General features: G+C 43.7%; 1 protein-coding gene and 1 long non-coding RNA gene across 3 annotated transcripts in view; one reads left to right on the plus strand and one right to left on the minus strand.

Moving 5' to 3' along the window:
• Positions 1–1,973, minus strand: part of NDUFS6 (NADH:ubiquinone oxidoreductase subunit S6) — a 37,909-nt gene extending 35,936 nt beyond the window's left edge. Inside the window, exon 1 of one of the 2 annotated variants that reach the window (XM_065584155.1) lies at positions 1,833–1,973. In XM_065584155.1, the coding sequence (XP_065440227.1) occupies positions 1,833–1,973 (141 nt within the window). Of the gene's footprint in view, positions 1–1,767 lie in introns of both variants that reach the window. The other variant, XM_065584156.1, reaches the window with a different exon arrangement.
• A 128-nt stretch (positions 1,974–2,101) lies between these two features.
• LOC135981475 (uncharacterized) lies at positions 2,102–3,567 on the plus strand. The gene is made up of 2 exons (XR_010598501.1): positions 2,102–2,250; positions 2,575–3,567. It is a non-coding gene; the product is annotated as an uncharacterized LOC135981475 (long non-coding RNA).
• The last annotated feature ends 13,526 nt before the right edge of the window (positions 3,568–17,093 follow it).

A 17,093-nucleotide genomic window follows, 5' to 3' on the forward strand; every position in this document is an offset into this window, starting at 1 on the left:
CTTTCATGGGATGCAGGCTTCTGATAGTTTCTGCAACTTTGACTTGAAGTAATTCCAGGCCTCCTCCGCCTTATTAGAAATATGCTAATTAAGCATGTGTGTGCAGGCCCCGAGTGTTTTAACCAAAAAAAACCAAACAACCCTATCCCACATAAATAAACCAAATTCAAGAGTATTCTGGGTATATTGATGTTAGCCCAGTTTGTTCTCTATGGGCTGAGTGGAGGTATCAATCAAGTGTGGCTTCAAATATCTTATTTTGCTTTTGAATAAATGTTTTCATCCCCATCCCAACAGTACTGGGTTTACTATAGGGCCAATGGTGCCAGGTCTACATTCATAAGGGGCCCATAATGATTAGATGGGGGCCCGCGAACATGTTTGGTGCCAGGCCCACAAAAGGTTAATCCAGCCCTGGCCATTCCCCATTCTGCCCACCCCCACACAGTATTCCACTCTCCCCAGAAGTGTCCCCGTCCATCCATTCTCCTGTTACCTCCCCAAAATCTGCCACCCAGGTCCTTAGCAAACAATCCAGCTGGGGATCGTCATATGCGACTGCAGTCTCACCACATAATCCTCACATAGCAGCCCACTCAGCCACGCCTACGGATATTCCACATACAAACCGAACACTTGCAGTAGTAATCTTGAGTTCTGTGACACTCCTCAGCTGGTGAACCAGAGACAGGAGGCAATTACTAGAGTTAGGGGGAAACCATACAGAGAAGGGGAGACATACTGTGAAGGCTGTAGTCTCAGTCACCAATCCACAGATGAATTATTACTAAGGGCCTGTAGAGAAAGTAAGGGAGGGATATGGAGCGGACCCATGGGGGCATTTCTGCGGAGGGGAAATACTATGAGGGACCATAAAAAGCATGGCAGTGAAAGTGCAATCTCAGGGCTGGTCTACACTACCACAGTAAATAGATCTAACTTACGCAACTTCAGTTACCTGACTGCACTGTTGATGGGAGAGCATCTCCCGTCCAGGCCATTTCTACACTATGGGGAGAGACTGACCTAAAATATGCCAATTCAGCTACATGAATAACATAGCTTAAGTCGACATATTTAGATCTACTTACACTACATTATGTGGACGGAAGACGCTCTCCTATCGACTCCCCTTGCGCTTCTTGTTCAGGTGGAGTACAGAAGTCGATGGGATCTTCACTAGACCTGCTAAATCGACCACCGACGCATCGATCTCCCGGTAAGTGTAGACAAACCCTCAGGGAGGCGGAGTACACAAATGGATTTATTTAGTGTGTCTTCACCAGACCCACTAAATCAATACTCACTGCATTGATTGCAACACTGTTGATCTACTAGTAAGTTTAAACATGCCCTCAGCTACTGAATTACATACGTCAGCTGAGGGGCCTGCTAAAGAGGACAGCACACAGCTCCATTGATAAAAGCTAATCGTAGCGCAGGTGCAAGTGCAAGTATTATTGCAATGCGGAATGGCTAGTGTGGAAAACAGATTTGAACACGCCAGCAAAAAAGACCTAATCACATAATTGTACTGTGCACAAGCGCAGCAGCGCCCTGATCCGACTGGGGACTCTGGCTACCACAACACACCAGGTTACAAGGAAGCTGAAGAAGCAGCGGAGTAACACCCCCTCAACACATGCATTAGAGACACGGGAAACCCAGATTGGGGAGCGACTCCGGAGCCGGCAAACAGCTCCCAGCCTCGGGAACCCCCCTGGCTTTTGTGCCGCGGCCGGAAACGCGTAACTCGGGGGCACTCACCGGCCCCACCCGGGGCGGCTCAGCTCGGGGGAAGCCAGCAGCCCATTCCGGCACAGCAACGTTACCTGTCCCGTGTGCGTCACGCTCTCACCGCTCTCGGATACGCGCGCGCCGTAGCCTCTCCGGGGGGGTGCGGCCGCCACTCGAACTGGAGCGAGGCGCCTTAGCAACAACAATCTGCGGAAGGTCGAGTAGGGCGCTGCCATTTTGAATCAACCACGTGATCGAGCAACCTGGAGCTGCGGCTGCACATGCGCAACGCGCTTTGCCCCGGAGGAGGCGCAGTGGCGCACGTGACACCGCAGCATGAGACTCGCCCCCGCCTCGTATGGGCCGTGCTGCGGCGGCGCAGTCACGGACTCGCTTTGGTTGGGGGGCAGGGCTCGGCTCAGCTCGCAGCGCCTCGGTCTTCACGTGACCCCTCCGAGCCCGAGTCGCGCTCCTTAGTCCACGCTACAGCTGCTTCGCCGCCGGCGAGCGAAGGTCGGTGGCTCGGACGGGGGGTGGCGCCGTTGGGGGGCGGTCTGGCCCGGGGTCGCCAGTTCCCCATCAGCGAGCGGGGCCCGGCTCACAGGAGCCTGGCTGTATCTGGGTCATGGCAGGGCCGGGGTCAAGGGGCTTCCCCTTCCCCCTCCCTTGAGCCAGGCCGGAACGGCCCTGGTGCCTGCTTGGGCCCGTTACCCGCGGCTGGCCGGGCATGTTGGTGGCTGCGCTGGTGGCCGGTGGGGTGAGGGCGCGGTGTGGGGTCGCTAGGGCCCTGCCTGGGCCGCCGGGCGAAAGGCCCCTCACTCGTCTCTTCTGCCGCAGGTGTGACAACATGGCGGCTTTGCTCGTGAAGACCCTACTGGCGGCTGCCGCCACCCCGCTGTGTTACCTCCGGCATTGCGTGGCCCCGCGCCTGCCCTTCTCTTCCCTGGGCTTCGGACACTTCCTACCGACCGCGCCAGGGTTGGCCGCCAAGCAGCGCGGCCTGGTAGGTCAGCCACTGCTTGCAAGCAGCCAGCTTCCAGTCGTACTGACTGTTATGGGGATGAAAACAAAAGGTGTAATCAAAAGGCGCTGTAAGGACTGTTTTATTGTTCGCAGACGTGGACGATTATTTGTATACTGTAAAACTCATCCCAGACACAAGCAACGACTGGCATAATTTCAGGTTTTTAATGCAAGTAAAACACCTGTTTTCTGAAAATATCCCTCGAAAGACTAGTAAGCTTCTGAATGAAAATACTAAACTAATTCTGCGTATGAAATGGTGATCACTGTAAAGATTGCATATAGTACCAAGATACACATGAATGGCTACTGAGCTGTGGATTTCTCACTATGTGGTAGATTGATCTGTTCCCATAACAGCTATGGCCCCTAATCAGAAAAAGTGGTGTAAAAATGACTGTCATTATAGTAACTACACTCCCAACAATAAAACTTGTTTAAACTTACATTTGCTTTGAGTTAAGATGCTCAATAATAAAATAGGAAAAAAACCTCAAGTGATGGTGTTTTCCTACTTTCTCCAGTAAGTGTGGAGGTAATTACTAAAGTGTTGGTAAATGAATATAATTTTTCCATCATGTAAGGGAGGGAGCAATAGTAGAGCTAAGTTTTCATTGTCTGTAAAGTTATAAGGTATTTAATGCTCGTTACAGTTCAGAATCAAGATAAAATAATTATAGTAATTTGAAGTGGTACAGCCTGTAGTAATGCAATAACAATGATACTTGTGCAACAACTTCTTGTTGCTAGATCATAAATGCTATCGATCAAAAGCCTAATTAAAAAAATTAAACAGATATAAACATAGTGTTTAACTTTGTGTGATTTTTGTCAATCCCTATAATTTATATACACACTGTATTGGCATAACTGTCAGAGGTTTGACTTACTTTTTACTAATACATTTATGCTGGTGTAACCCTTAGTGTAAAGACATCTTTACCAGTATAAAAACCCAAGGTTGAGAGTTCAATCATTGAGGGGGCCATTGAGGGATCTGGGGCAAAAATCTGTCTGGGGATTGGCCCTGCTTTGAGCAGAGGGTTGGACTAGGTGACCTCCTGAGGTCCCTTTCAACCCTGATATTCAAGAAATGTGCTTTGGGGTGGTGCAGCATTCTACTACTTTAACTACAACTGGTATTGTTAGAGCAGTAAAACTTTTGTGCATGGACAAGGTCTTGGTTTACTACTGCCAGCCAAGTTAACATATGAGTATGCAGATTTTCATCCACCAAAGATGTCAGTTGCTCACCATTAATAGCCAATGGTGGGTTTGTTTTTTCTTGTTTTTCTAAAAATCAGTATTAATTATATATGCATCCATATAGTGAATATGACCTTTATGAACATAAGAACGGGCATACTGGGTCAGACCAAAGGTCCATCTAGCCCAATATCCTGTCATCCGACAGTAGCCATTGCCACGTGCCCCACAGGGAATGAACAGAGCAGGTAATCAAGTGATCCATTCCCTGACACTCATTCCCAGCTTCTGGCAAACAGAGGCTAGGGACATCATTCCTGTCCATCCTGGCAAATAGCCATTGATGGCCCTGTCCTCCATGAACTTGTCTAGTTCTTTTTTGAACCCCATTATAGATTTGGCCTTCACAACATCCTCTGGCAAGGAGTTTCACAGATTGACTGTGTTCTGTAGAAAAAATACTTCCTTTTGTTTGTTTTAAACCTGCTCCCTATTGATTTCATTGGGTGACTCCTAGTTCTTGTATTATGAGAAGGAGTAAATAACACTTCCTCATTTACTTTCTCCATACCAGTCATGATTTTATAGATCTTTATCATATCTCCCCCCCCCCCCCCCATAGTCATCTCCTTTCCAAGCTGAAAAGTCCCATTCTTATTAATCTCTCCTCATACGGAAGCCGTTTCATACCGCTAATAATTTTTGTTGCCCTTCTCTGTACCTTTTCCACTTTCAATATATCTTTTTTGAGATGGGACGATCACATCTGCATGCATTATTCAAGATGTGGGTGTACCACTGATTTATATAGAGGCAATATGATATTTTCAGTCTTATTTTCTATCCCTTTCTTAAGATTCCGAACTTTGTTTTTGGGGGGGGGTTTTTTGGACTGATGCTGCACACTGAGCGGATGTTTCCAGAGAACTATCCACAATCACGCCAAGATCTCTTTCTTGAGTGGTAACAACTAATTTAGACCCCATCATTTTATATGTATAGTTGGGATGTTTTCCAGTGTGCATTACTTTGCTTTTATCAACATTGAATTTCATCTACCATTTTGTTGTCCAGTCACCCAGTTTTGAGAGAGCCTTTTGTAGCTATTCACAGTGTGCCTGGAACTTAACTATCTTGAGTAGTTTTGTATCATCTGTAAATTTTGGCACCTGTTTACTGCTTTTTCCAGATAATTTATAAAGATGTTGAATAGCACTGGTCCCAGTACAGACCCCTGGGACACCATTATTTACATCTCTTCATTCTGAAAACTGACAGTTTATTCCTACCCGTTGTTTCCTATCTTTTTAACCAGTTACCAATCCATGAGAGGACCTTCCCTCTTATCCCACGATAGCTTACTTTAAGAGCCTTTGGTGAGGGACCTTGTCAAAGGCTTTCTGAAAATCTAAGTACGCTACATAAGAATAGCCGTACTGGGTCAGACCAAAGGTCCATCCAGCCCAATATCCTGTCTACCAACAGTGGCCAATGCCAGGTGCCCCAGAGGGAGTGAACCTAACAGGTAATGATCAAATGATCTCTCTCCTGCTGTCCATCACCACCCTCTGACAAACAGAGGCTCTGGACACCATTCCTTGTCCATTAATGGCTATTGGCCATTAATGGACTTAACCTCCATGAATTTATCCAGTTCTCTTTTAAACCCTGTTATAGTCCTAGCCTTCACAACCTTCTCAGGCAAGGAGTTCCACAAGTTGACTGTGCTGTGTGAAGAACTTTTTCCTTTTATTTGTTTTAAACCGACTGCCCATTAATTTCATTTGGTGGCCCCTAGTTCTTATATTATGGGAACAAGTAAATAACTTTTCCTTTTTCACTTTTTCCACATCATTCATGATTTTATATTTCTCTATCATATCCCCCCTTAGTCTCCTCTTTTCCAAGCTGAAAAGTCCTAGCCTCTTTAATCTCTTCTCATATGGGACCCGTTCCAAACCTCTAATCATTTTAGTTGCCCTTCTCTGAACCTTTTCTAATGCCAGTACATCTTTTTTGATAGGAGACCACATCTGTACGCAGTATTCAAGATGTGGGCCTACAATGGATTTATATAAGGGCAATAAGATATTCTCCGTCTTATTCTCTATCCCCTTTTTAATGATTCCTAACATTGTGTTTGCTTTTTTGACTGCCGCTGCACACTGCGTGGATGCCTTCAGAGAACTATCCACGATGATTCCAAGATCTTTTTCCTGATTAGTTGTAGCTAAATTAGCCACCATCATATTGTATGTATAGTTGGTTGTTTTTTTTCCCCAATGTGCATTACTTTACATTTATCTACATTAAATTTCATTTGCCATTTTGTTGCCCAATCAACTGGATCCCCCTTGTCCACATGCTAGTTGCCCCCGTCAAACAATTCTAGTAGATTGGTGAGGCAAAAACCATGTTGACTCTTCCCCAACAAATTGTGTTCATCTATGTTTAATATCTTTATCAATGATCTGGAGGATGGTGTGGACTGCACTCTCAGCAAGTTTGCAGATGACACTAAACTGGGAGGTGTGGTAGATACACTAGAGGGTAGAGATCGGATACAGAGGGACCTAGACAAATTAGAGGATTGGGCCAAAAAAAACCTGATGAGGTTCAACAAGGACAAGTGCAGAGTCCTGCACTTAGGACGGAAGAATCCCATGCACTGCTACAGACTAGGGACCGAATGGCTAGGTAGCAGTTCTGCAGAAAAGGACCTAGGGGTCACAGTGGATGAGAAGCTGGATATGAGTCAACAGTGTGCTCCTGTTGCCAAGAAGGCTAACGGCATTTTGGGCTGTATAAGTAGGGGCATTGCCAGCAGATCGAGGAACGTGATCGTTCCCCTTTATTCGACATTGGTGAGGCCTCATCTGGAGTACTGTGTCCAGTTTTGGGCCCCACACTACCAGAAGGATTTGGAAAAATTGGAAAGAGTTCAGCGGAGGGCAACAAAAATTATTAGAGGTCTGGAGCACATGACTTATGAGGAGAGGCTGAGGGAACTGGGATTGTTTAGTCACCAGAAGAGAAGAATGAGGGGGGATTTGATAGCTGCTTTCAAATACCTGAAGGGGGGTTCCAAAGAGGATGGAACTCAGCTGTTCTCAGTGGTGGCAGATGACAGAACAAGGAGCAATGGTCTCAAGTTGCAGTGGGGGAGGTCTAGGTTGGATATTAGGAAACACTATTTCACTAGAAGGTTGGTGAAGCACTGGAATGGGTTACCTAGGGAGGTGGTGGAATCTCCTTCCTTGGAGGTTTTTAAGGTCAGTCTTGACAAAGCCCTGGCTGGGATGATTTAGTTGGGAATTGGTCCTGCTTTGAGCAGGGGGTTGGACTAGATGACCTCCTGAGGTCCCTTCCAACCCTGATATTCTATGATTCTATGTGTCTGACAATTTTGATTTTTACTATAGTTTCAACCAGTTTGCCTGGTACTGAAGTCAGGCTTACTGGCCTGTAATTGCTGGGATCACCTCTGGAGGCCTTTTAAAAAATTGGCATCATGTTAGCTATCCTCCACTCGTTTGGTACAGAAGCTGATCTAAATGACATGCAGTAGTCCTGCAATTTTACATTTGAGTTCCTTCAAAACTCTTGGGTGAATACCATCTGGTCCTGGTAACTTATTACTCTTTAGTTTATCAATGTGTTCCAAAACCTTGTCTAATGACATCTCCATCTGGGACAGTTCCTCAGATTTGTCACCTAAAAAGAATGGCTCAGGTTTGGGAATCTCCCTCAGCCATGAAGACTGATGCAAAGAATTCATTCAGTTTCTCCACCATGGCCTTATCGTTCTTGAGTGCTCCTTTAGCATCTTGATCATCCTATGGCCCCACTAGTTGTTTAGCAGGCTTTCTGCTTCTGATGTACTTTAAAAAAATTGGTTTCAGAGTAGCAGCCATGTTAGTCTGTATCCGCAAAAAGAACAGGAGTACTTGTGGCACCTTATACTCAAATAAATTTGTTAGTCTCTAAGGTGCCACAAGTACTCCTGTTCTTTTTTATTTATTTTTTTTTTTAATTAACTATTACTTTTTGAGACTTTGGCTAGCTGTTCTTCAAATTCTTTTTTTGGCCTTCCTAATTATATTTTTACACTTCATTTGCCAGAGTTTATGTGCCTTTCTATTTTCCTCACTAGTATTTAACTTCCACTTTTTAAAGGAAGCCTTTTTGCCTCTCACAGCTTCTTTTACTTTCGTTTAGCCACAATGACACTTTTTTGGTTCTCTATGTTTTTTAATTTGAGATATACATTTAAGTTGAACGTCTATTATGGTGTCTTTAAAAAGTTTCCATGCCACTTTTAAGGGTTTCACTTTTGGCACCGGACCTTTTAATTTCTGTTTAACTAACTTCCTCATTTTTGTGTTGTCCTGCTTTCTGAAATTAAATGCTACAGTGTGAGGCTGCTGTAGTGTTTTCCCTGCCACAGGGATGTTAAATTTAATTATATTATGGTCACTATTCATAGAATCATAGAATATCAGAGTTGGAAGGTACCTCAAGAGGTCATCTAGTCCAACCCCCTGCTCAAAGCAGGACCAATTCCCAAGCAGTCCAGCTATATTCACTTCTTGGACCAGATCCTGTGCTCCACTTAGGACTAAATCAAGAGTTGCCTTTCCTCTTGTTTGTTCAGGACTAGCTGCTCCAAGAAGCAGTCAATTAAGGTGTCAAGAAACTTTATCTCTGCATCCTGTCCTGAGGTGACGTACCCGGTCAATATGGTGATAGATAAAATTCCCCAATATTATTGAGTTTTTTATTTTTATAGCCTTTCTAATCTTCCTGAGCATTTCACAGTCACAATCACCATCCTGGTCAGGTGGTCGGTAATATATCTCTACTGCTATATTCTGATTATTAAAGCTTGGAATTACTATCCATTGAGATTCTATGGTATAGTTTGGTTCATTTAAGATTTTTACTTCATTTGATTCTACGCTTTCTTTCATATATAGTGCCACTCCCCTGTGACCTGTTCTGTCCTTCGATAGTATTTTGTACCTTGTGGTAATGTGTCCCATTGATTATCCTCATTCCACCAAGTTTCTGTTATGCCTATTATATCGATATCCTCATTTAATACGAGGCACTCTAGTTCACCCATCTTCTAGCATTTGTATATAAGCACTTTAAAAACTTGTCACTTCTTTGCTGTCTGCCATTACATGATGTAATTGAATGGGATTCTTTTTTTGTTTGATTGTTTCTCATCAGATCCTACCCATATTTTATCATCTTCCATTCTGTCCTCCTTACTAGGTCATAGAGAATCTCCATTAATAGATCCTCCCATAAAAGCAATGTTCCCTCTTTTTCTTACAAAGCAACAGAGGGTCCTTTGGCACCTTTAAGACTAACAGTTAGTCTGTTAGTCTTAAAGGTGCCACAGGACCTTCTGTTGCTTTTTACAGATTCAGACTAATACGGCTACCCCTCTGATCTTTTTTTTTACATCCATGTGCAAAATTAATTTGATGTGCACCAATATTGAGCTGATGTGGGGCGGAGATAGGGCCGAGGGGTTTGGAGCGTAGGAGGGGGCTCAGGGCTGGGGCAGAGGGTTGAGGTGCTAGGGGTGCGGGCTCTGGGGTGGGGCAGGGGATGAGGTGTTTGGGGGCTGCAAAGAGGACTCTCCCCAACCCTCTCGCTGCAGCAGCGCCGGGGGAGAGGCGCTTCTCTCCGCCTGCGCAACCCTTGATAGCCTGCCACACAGCTTAGAGAGAACTTACCCCTAAGGGATGTCTCTGTCCGAACTATGTGTTCCTCCACATCTGTCGGCTTTCCCCCAGCTCTTAGTTTAAAAACTACTGTACAACCTTTTTAATTTTAAATGCCAGCAATTTGGTTCCATTTTGGTTTAGGTGGAGCCCATCCTTCCTATATAGGCTTCCCCTTTCCCAAAAGTTTCTCCAGTTCCTAATAAATCTTAAACCTCCTCCTCCCTACATCATTGTTTCATTCACACATTGAGACCCTGCAGTTCTGCTTGTCTTAAGTGGCCATGCGCGTGGAACTGGAAGCATTTCAGAGGAATACTACCATGGAGGTCCTGGACTTAAATCTCTTACCTGGCAGCCTAAATTTGGCCTCCAGGACCTCTCTCCTATCCTTCCCTATGTCATTGGTACCTACATATACCACAACGATGGCTCCTCCCCAGGACTTACACATACATTTATCTAGATGTCTCAAGAGCTCTGCAACCTTCGCACCAGGCAGGCAAGTCAACATACAGTTCTTCTGGTAATCGTAAACCTAGCTATATATGTTTCTAATGATTGAAACCCCTATAACTATACCCTGTCTCTTCCTAATAACTGGAGTTCCCTCCCCCGGAAAAGTATCCTCAGTGCGAGAGGATATAATGACATTGCCTGGAAGAGGAGGGTCCCAACTAGGGGATCATTTCCCTCAGCTCCAGTTAGATGTTCTCCTTCCCTGAGACTTTCATTCTCCTCAACAGCAGAAAGGCGGTCAGACCAGGGGTTGGACCATTCTACTGTGTCCCGGAAAGTCTCATCTATGTACCTCTCTGTCTTCCTTAGCTCCTCCAGTTCAGCCACTCTGGTCTCCAAAGCCTGTACGCAATCCCTGAGGGCCAGGAGCTCCTTGCACCAAATGCACACACGTCACCTGCCCATATTAGGATCCACATTATTTGCAGTGGGTTTCTATAATGATGTGATCCCTTTTACATAGTGTATGGGGAAACTGGCTATAATCTCTCTTTTCAATTTTTTTTTTTAACACTCTCCATTATAAAAGATTCTTGACTTTTTTTTTTTGGAATAGTTGCAACACCACCAGTGATTCCAGCAATCCTTTGAAATTTGGCAGTACTGATCATTTTGGAGTCCAGGATGTGCATTTTGCTGGTTGCCTGTAAATCTATTCAAATTTAGCCCAGTTATATGGTGAAAATTGCTAATACCTGACTGGTTTCACAAAACATACTTTTTTGCATGCCCCAAACTCTGAAGTTCTGAAAGACTTTTTTTGCATGCAACTTTTTCCATTGCCTCGTAATTGTTCCATAGAGAGCTGAACCTCAGACAGAACAGATAAAATTGAAACAGCAGTGGATGTGGGGGGCCACACAACATGGAGTGGGGTGACTGTGAAATATATCTGTTGAGTTATGAATTTCATTGTTTTCTAAACACTACTTGTACTTATTGTGAATTAGATCATTTTGTAGCAGGAACTTGACATGTAGAAAAGGTGTGACCAAGCAAACAAGGGGGCAACAGCATTAAATGATCCTGATCTGCTTGAACAATGAGGTTTCTTCCAGCATTGTCTTTGTATTTGAATGGCTCACCTCTAACAATCTGTTTTGGGAAATAGGAGGGAGGGCCTGGAATTCCTACACAGAAATCTTGGATGGGAGAGCTTTCTTCATCTGAAAAAAGAGGGACAAGAGACTGTTTAAAAAGTGTGCTTCTCCAAGCCAATGAAACTTTCATTGCCAGAACCAGACAACCCAGAAGAAGCTGGACCAAACTAGAGACTTATAAAAAGGGCTGAGATCAGACTGAGGGAAGATTGCTTTCAGGAGTAAATTGTAACTCTTGTGCTTTTTAAGAGTAAAGGATGGGTTTAAGAAATTCCTTTAAGCCTGTGGCTGTTCTGTGATGTGGTCCCTGAAGGGTATTACTAGGAAAAATAGCTCACACAGCCAGATGACCTCTGGGAGAAATGTGTTGAAGCAACTGGGGAGTTCAGGAGGACTGAGGCAATGGTCTTGGGCTCTAGGTGCCTGGCTTTGGGTCCCACTGCCAAGAGGGGTACCAGGCATGGGGTCTGCACCTGTGGAATACACCTGAGTGACCCAGAGCTAGAAACAGTGATCAATTGCTACCCAGACCCACAGGAGTTAACATCGTATGGAATTCAGTGGTTGGATTGCCTCAGAACAGGCTGGGTTCTGTTCACACAGTGGGACTGGACCAGTTTGTGATGGGAAACAGAACCTTGGGGTTAGGTGTGATGTGTGGGACAGAGTTTGTTACCCACCACTATCACTGCGCTGGCCCACAGAGGATAACCACCTCCAGCTACTAAAGTCAATCCTTTAGCTTAAGTGATGCAAATCTACTGTGCTGAAAGTGAAGGATTTAAACCTTGCTGCTGCTGTGTGATTGGGGTTGTTACAGTTGTAATAGAACATTTTTGTCTTTTCTCCCTTGAAAAAGAAGTGCTAGGAAATTACAGAAACAAAAGAAAATTCGGGCTGCAAAAGTTAGGAAAGGCCAGCTTTGATGTTGCCCCTGCATCCTTAATTCTGCCACTTCTGCATATGCTTCATGATAGTTTTTAATTATGTGAACACATACTATTTTTTCCACAGAACCCCTGCCACTAAATGCAATGAGCAAAATGGGTGATGCTCTGGAAGTAGATTAAGGTTGTACAGTGACTTAAGCTGTTGTCTGTCACATTTGCTGTAGAAGTTGGAATATGTATACAGAATGAGAGAGGGGATGACATAGAATTGCTTTGTGATTAAAGCAGTTGAATGCCACCCAGAAGGACTTAGTTTTATTTCTGCCTCTGCCACAATTTTTCTGTGATGCTGAGCAGGTCACTTAAACTAAAATGCAACAGAGGGTCCTGTGGCACCTTTGAGACTAACAGAAGTATTGGGAGCATAAGCTTTCGTGGGTAAGAACCTCACTTCTTCAGATGCAAGTAATGGAAATCTCCAGAGGCAGGTATAAATCAGTATGGAGATAACAAGGTTAGTTCAATCAGGGAGGGTGAGGTGCTCTGCTAGCAGTTGAGGTGTGAACACCAAGGGAGGAGAAACTGCTGATTGAACTAACCTCGTTATCTCCATACTGATTTATACCTGCCTCTGGAGATTTCCATTACTTGCATCTGAAGAAGTGAGGTTCTTACCCACGAAAGCTTATGCTCCCAATACTTCTGTTAGTCTCAAAGGTGCCACAGACCCTCTGTTGCTTTTTACAGATTCAGACTAACACGGCTACCCCTCTGATACTTAAACTAAAATGTTTGCAGGTGGCCACTAATTGTATATTCCTTATTTTCTGGTTGACCAATGTGGCTATTATTACCTGAAGTGCAGAACTCTAAAAAGCGTAATTGAAGTAAATAGGAGATGTGGATGCTCAACCATTTTGGTAGTAAAATAGTATATTCTGGAAGATTGAGTATAGGCCTGGAAAACAGGAGGTTCTGGGTTCTAATTCTAGTTCTGTCATTGTGTGACCTTGAGAATCACTTTGTCTTTCTGTCTCAATTTTTCCATCTGTGAAATGGGGGTAGTAATACTGGTCTCCCCAGGGTGATGTTATAATCAATGTCTGTACAGTGTTTGAATATAAATAGCTAAGTGCTCTGAAAAATCAGGCTCTAATTGTTTCTCATTTGAGTGCAATCATTAAGGTGTCCAAAATTAGTGGGGACTGTTGCACATATTGGCCTTAATCTCACTGTGCTCCAGTTCCCATCTGTAAAATGGGGAGGTAGAAAGATGGAGTAGTCATTAATGTACTAGCCTGGGTCTCAGGAGCTTTGGATTCAAGTCCCTGCTCTACCACAGATTGTGAGACCTTGGGCAAGTCACTTAGGCCCAGATCCTCAAAGGTAAATCAATGGATCTTAGGAACCTAAATATCTCAGGGCTTTAGTCTCTCTGTGTCTCAGTTCCCCGTCTGTAGAATGGGGATAACAGTACTTCGGTACCACTGAGGGATGGTGACAGCCACCAAGACCTTGCATGAGCTTACTTTCTTTTTACTGTTACCTTTAAGCAATTTTTTGTTTATATTTAGTTATTTAAGTTTTGGCCTCAGGTTGTGTGTATCTGTCCATAGTGGTACCTTCCATTTGCAATGGAAATAATATTTTCTTTTTGAATGACATCTTAAAATTCGTGGTAAACTAATGTTAAAAACTTAAAGGATTAGCATTGGCAGTGGCAAACTTTGTTCTGTGCTCTTGTGAAATTTCAAAGGAGTGGACCACAGATCACTGAAGAAAATTATCAAAACACTTACTAATTATTATTCATTGCATTATGGTACCGCCTCAGCTGAGATTGGGGCCTTTGACACTGTACAAACAATAAAAGACAGTCCCAGCCCTAAAGAGCTGACAATCTAAATAAACAATACAAAGTGCTAAAGGGAAAGAGGGAGACAAGCTGAGTGAAAAGAATGATGGTCAGGAAACAGCATAGTTCCATGATTTTTGTTGGTTTTGTGTTGGTGGACTTTTTTCTCATTTTGGGGGTGTGTGGTGGCAGGTGGGCTTTTGTTGGGAGGGGATTAGCTAAAAGACACAAAGGAAGGGATAAAAGGTTGGGAGAGTGGGAAAGGAAAAAACATGGAGATTAGTTGGAGTGAGGCTGAAATGAAGAGACTGTAGGAGAGAACTGGATCATACATCCAATCAGCATAGGGAAGAGACTGTCCAGAGTAAAAACTGAAAAAAAGCAATCAAGCTCTGATAATGGCATCAGCAACTAAGGTCCCTGCTGTAGCTGTTTGTCTGCTCCTGCTGACTGTTTCTTGGTGCCCCCTTCCCACAGTTTCTCTCTGTTCCCCAAAGCTCACATGGCTGGACATGGTGTATCTCCTCTGCACAGTTAAAAATGTAAGAATGGCCATACTGGTTCAGACCAATGGTCCATTTAGCCCAGTATCCTGTCTTCTGATGGCCAGTGCCAGGTGCTTCAGAGGGAATGAACAGAACAGGTAATCATCAAGTGATCCATCCCCTGCCACCCATTCCCAGCTTTCGTCAAACAGAGGCTAGGGACACTTCCAAGCATGGTTTTGTACCCTTCTCCATCCTTGCTAATAGCCATTGATGGACCTATCCTCCATCTAGTTCTTTTTTGAATGCTATTATAGTCTTGGCCTTCAGAACATCCTCTGGCAAAGAGTTCCACAGGTTGACTGTGTGTTGTGTGAAGAAATACTTCATTTTGTTTATTTTAAACCTGCTGCCTATTAATTTCATTTGGTGACCAATCTATTAATATTTCAAATGAAATATTGTACAACAAACTACTTACATTTTTAAAGATATTTTTAATTTCAGTTTTGCACTAATGATCTGATCCAATGTTCACTGAAGTTAGTGGAAAGAATCCCATAGACTTCAATAGGTTTTGAATCAGACCTTAAGAACCTGATCTGATCCCTTCCCTCTGACCTCACAGGGGTATGAGGACCTAAATTCAACATGTGCACTCTTTGCACTCCTTGCAGAGCAAGTACTCTATAGTAGCTGTCTCCCCAGCAGTCCAGATGAGAGAGGAGTTGAGGGGGGGGAGGGGGAAGTGTGTGTGTGTGTGTGTACTGCAACTGTGCAGTTGCACTAAAGATCCAAATTTTTGGAGACAGGATTTCCTTCCCTACACTGATCCCTTCCACAGGGCCCGTTTACAAAGACAGTATATGGGTCCAGGATTTAGCTCCAAGTACAAACAATTCTGGCAATATTACACAAGCATGAATTGCCCTGTGAGGATAAAAGATAAATGATTTGCTTTATAGGATATTTTGGGCAAATTTACTTTACTCATAATAAACAATCAATTTTTTAGTAAATTCTTAACAGTTTTTCTGTGTGCATATGAAAGATTTGACCAGACTCACCAATCTTCTTTTTTAATAAACCAGCATAAAGTAGAATTTATTTACATAATGCAATGATCCATGAAGGTTACCATAACATCAAGGTACCATATTAACCGCTTGAATGGAATTCATTAGAAATTAACTACCACTTAAATTAATTTTCCCACATTCACAAAGCTGTAATGGCGGAAAAAGGAACCGTCCATCAGCATGTACTGACAGGGGAGCTGTCACTGCTTTTATTTATAGGTGAATACATTAACCCATGAAGCAGCCTTTCTATACCAAATTCTGAGCCTCTTTATTCATAAACTGCTTCTTCGGATGACTTTTCTATTAATAAGTAATCCAGCTTCAGTTAAACAGGAACTTATCCTGCCTTAACACACTCACTAGTGGCTAAATTTTGAGACCTTTATCATTTTGTCTCACAAGTGTCAGAAAATGAATTGCTCATAAACCCCCTCCAAATATCATAGTGTATTTAATTTTCAGGGATTAATATTGGTATCAGTAGCCTTATTAACGCTAAACACAGTAGCATTGATAATTTTTCAATTTACTCTCTTGATTGGTTTTGCCAATAAAATAATGACAAAGAATTCTGTTCTATTCTGCTAGATTCACACTAGGACGTAGGTACCTAACTTCTCTCTTAAGCACCTAAATCCCAAAATCAGGTCCCACTGGGATTCACAAAGCCCTGCTCAGCTGCCCCCTGGCACACGTAGATGCCTAAACTTACTAGGTGCCTACATTTTTGCATTAAAAGTTCCCTCAGTGCCTATGTTTCTGCTTCTGAGCATGTGCATTGCAGCCCTACACCAGGTGTCTGGACACCTCAGCCCCAGAGCTATTCACGAACTGGGGAAAGATAGATATTCCAGTGCATAACTTGCTGTTGGATCCAATCTGGTAAGAGTGCTCAGAGTTTGCCTACAGGATTGGGCCATTACAGATGAGTTTACACAAAATGGTGGGGGCCTGGGAAGGAGCAGAAGCTCCCTTGTAACTTTTAGCTAAATGGTTAGGATACTCACTTGGGATGAGGGAGACCCCTGTTTCAAGTCATCCATTCTCCACCAGCGGGGGAAAAGAGATTTGAATAGGAATCTGCCATTTCTCAGGTGAGATACCTAAACACTGGGCTTTGAGATATTCTGAAGTGGGGCTCCCTCAGTCCCTCCTGTTGAAGCTGTTCCACTGTGGATAGATAATATAAAATTAATTGGTGCAGGGGGACTGGACCCTGGGTCTCCTACTGAGTGCTTTAACCACCAGGCTACAGGGTCATTCTCCTGTTTGGCATTCCCCCTCTCTTTCTCTCGGGATTTTGGGAACTTCTGAGGGTGAGGCTCTGTTTGTTATGTGCTGTGTGCACTACCTGGGCTTCTGGTAGTCTCTGTTTTGTTATTTGTTGTTTCTGTATTTTAGGGATGTTGGTTCCACCCCTGTTGAGGCTGAATCCCCACTCTGTCACTCTGAGTGCAG

Source organism: Chrysemys picta, chromosome 2 (assembly GCF_011386835.1).
Source record: "Chrysemys picta bellii isolate R12L10 chromosome 2, ASM1138683v2, whole genome shotgun sequence".
Taxonomy (NCBI): Eukaryota; Metazoa; Chordata; order Testudines; family Emydidae; genus Chrysemys; species Chrysemys picta.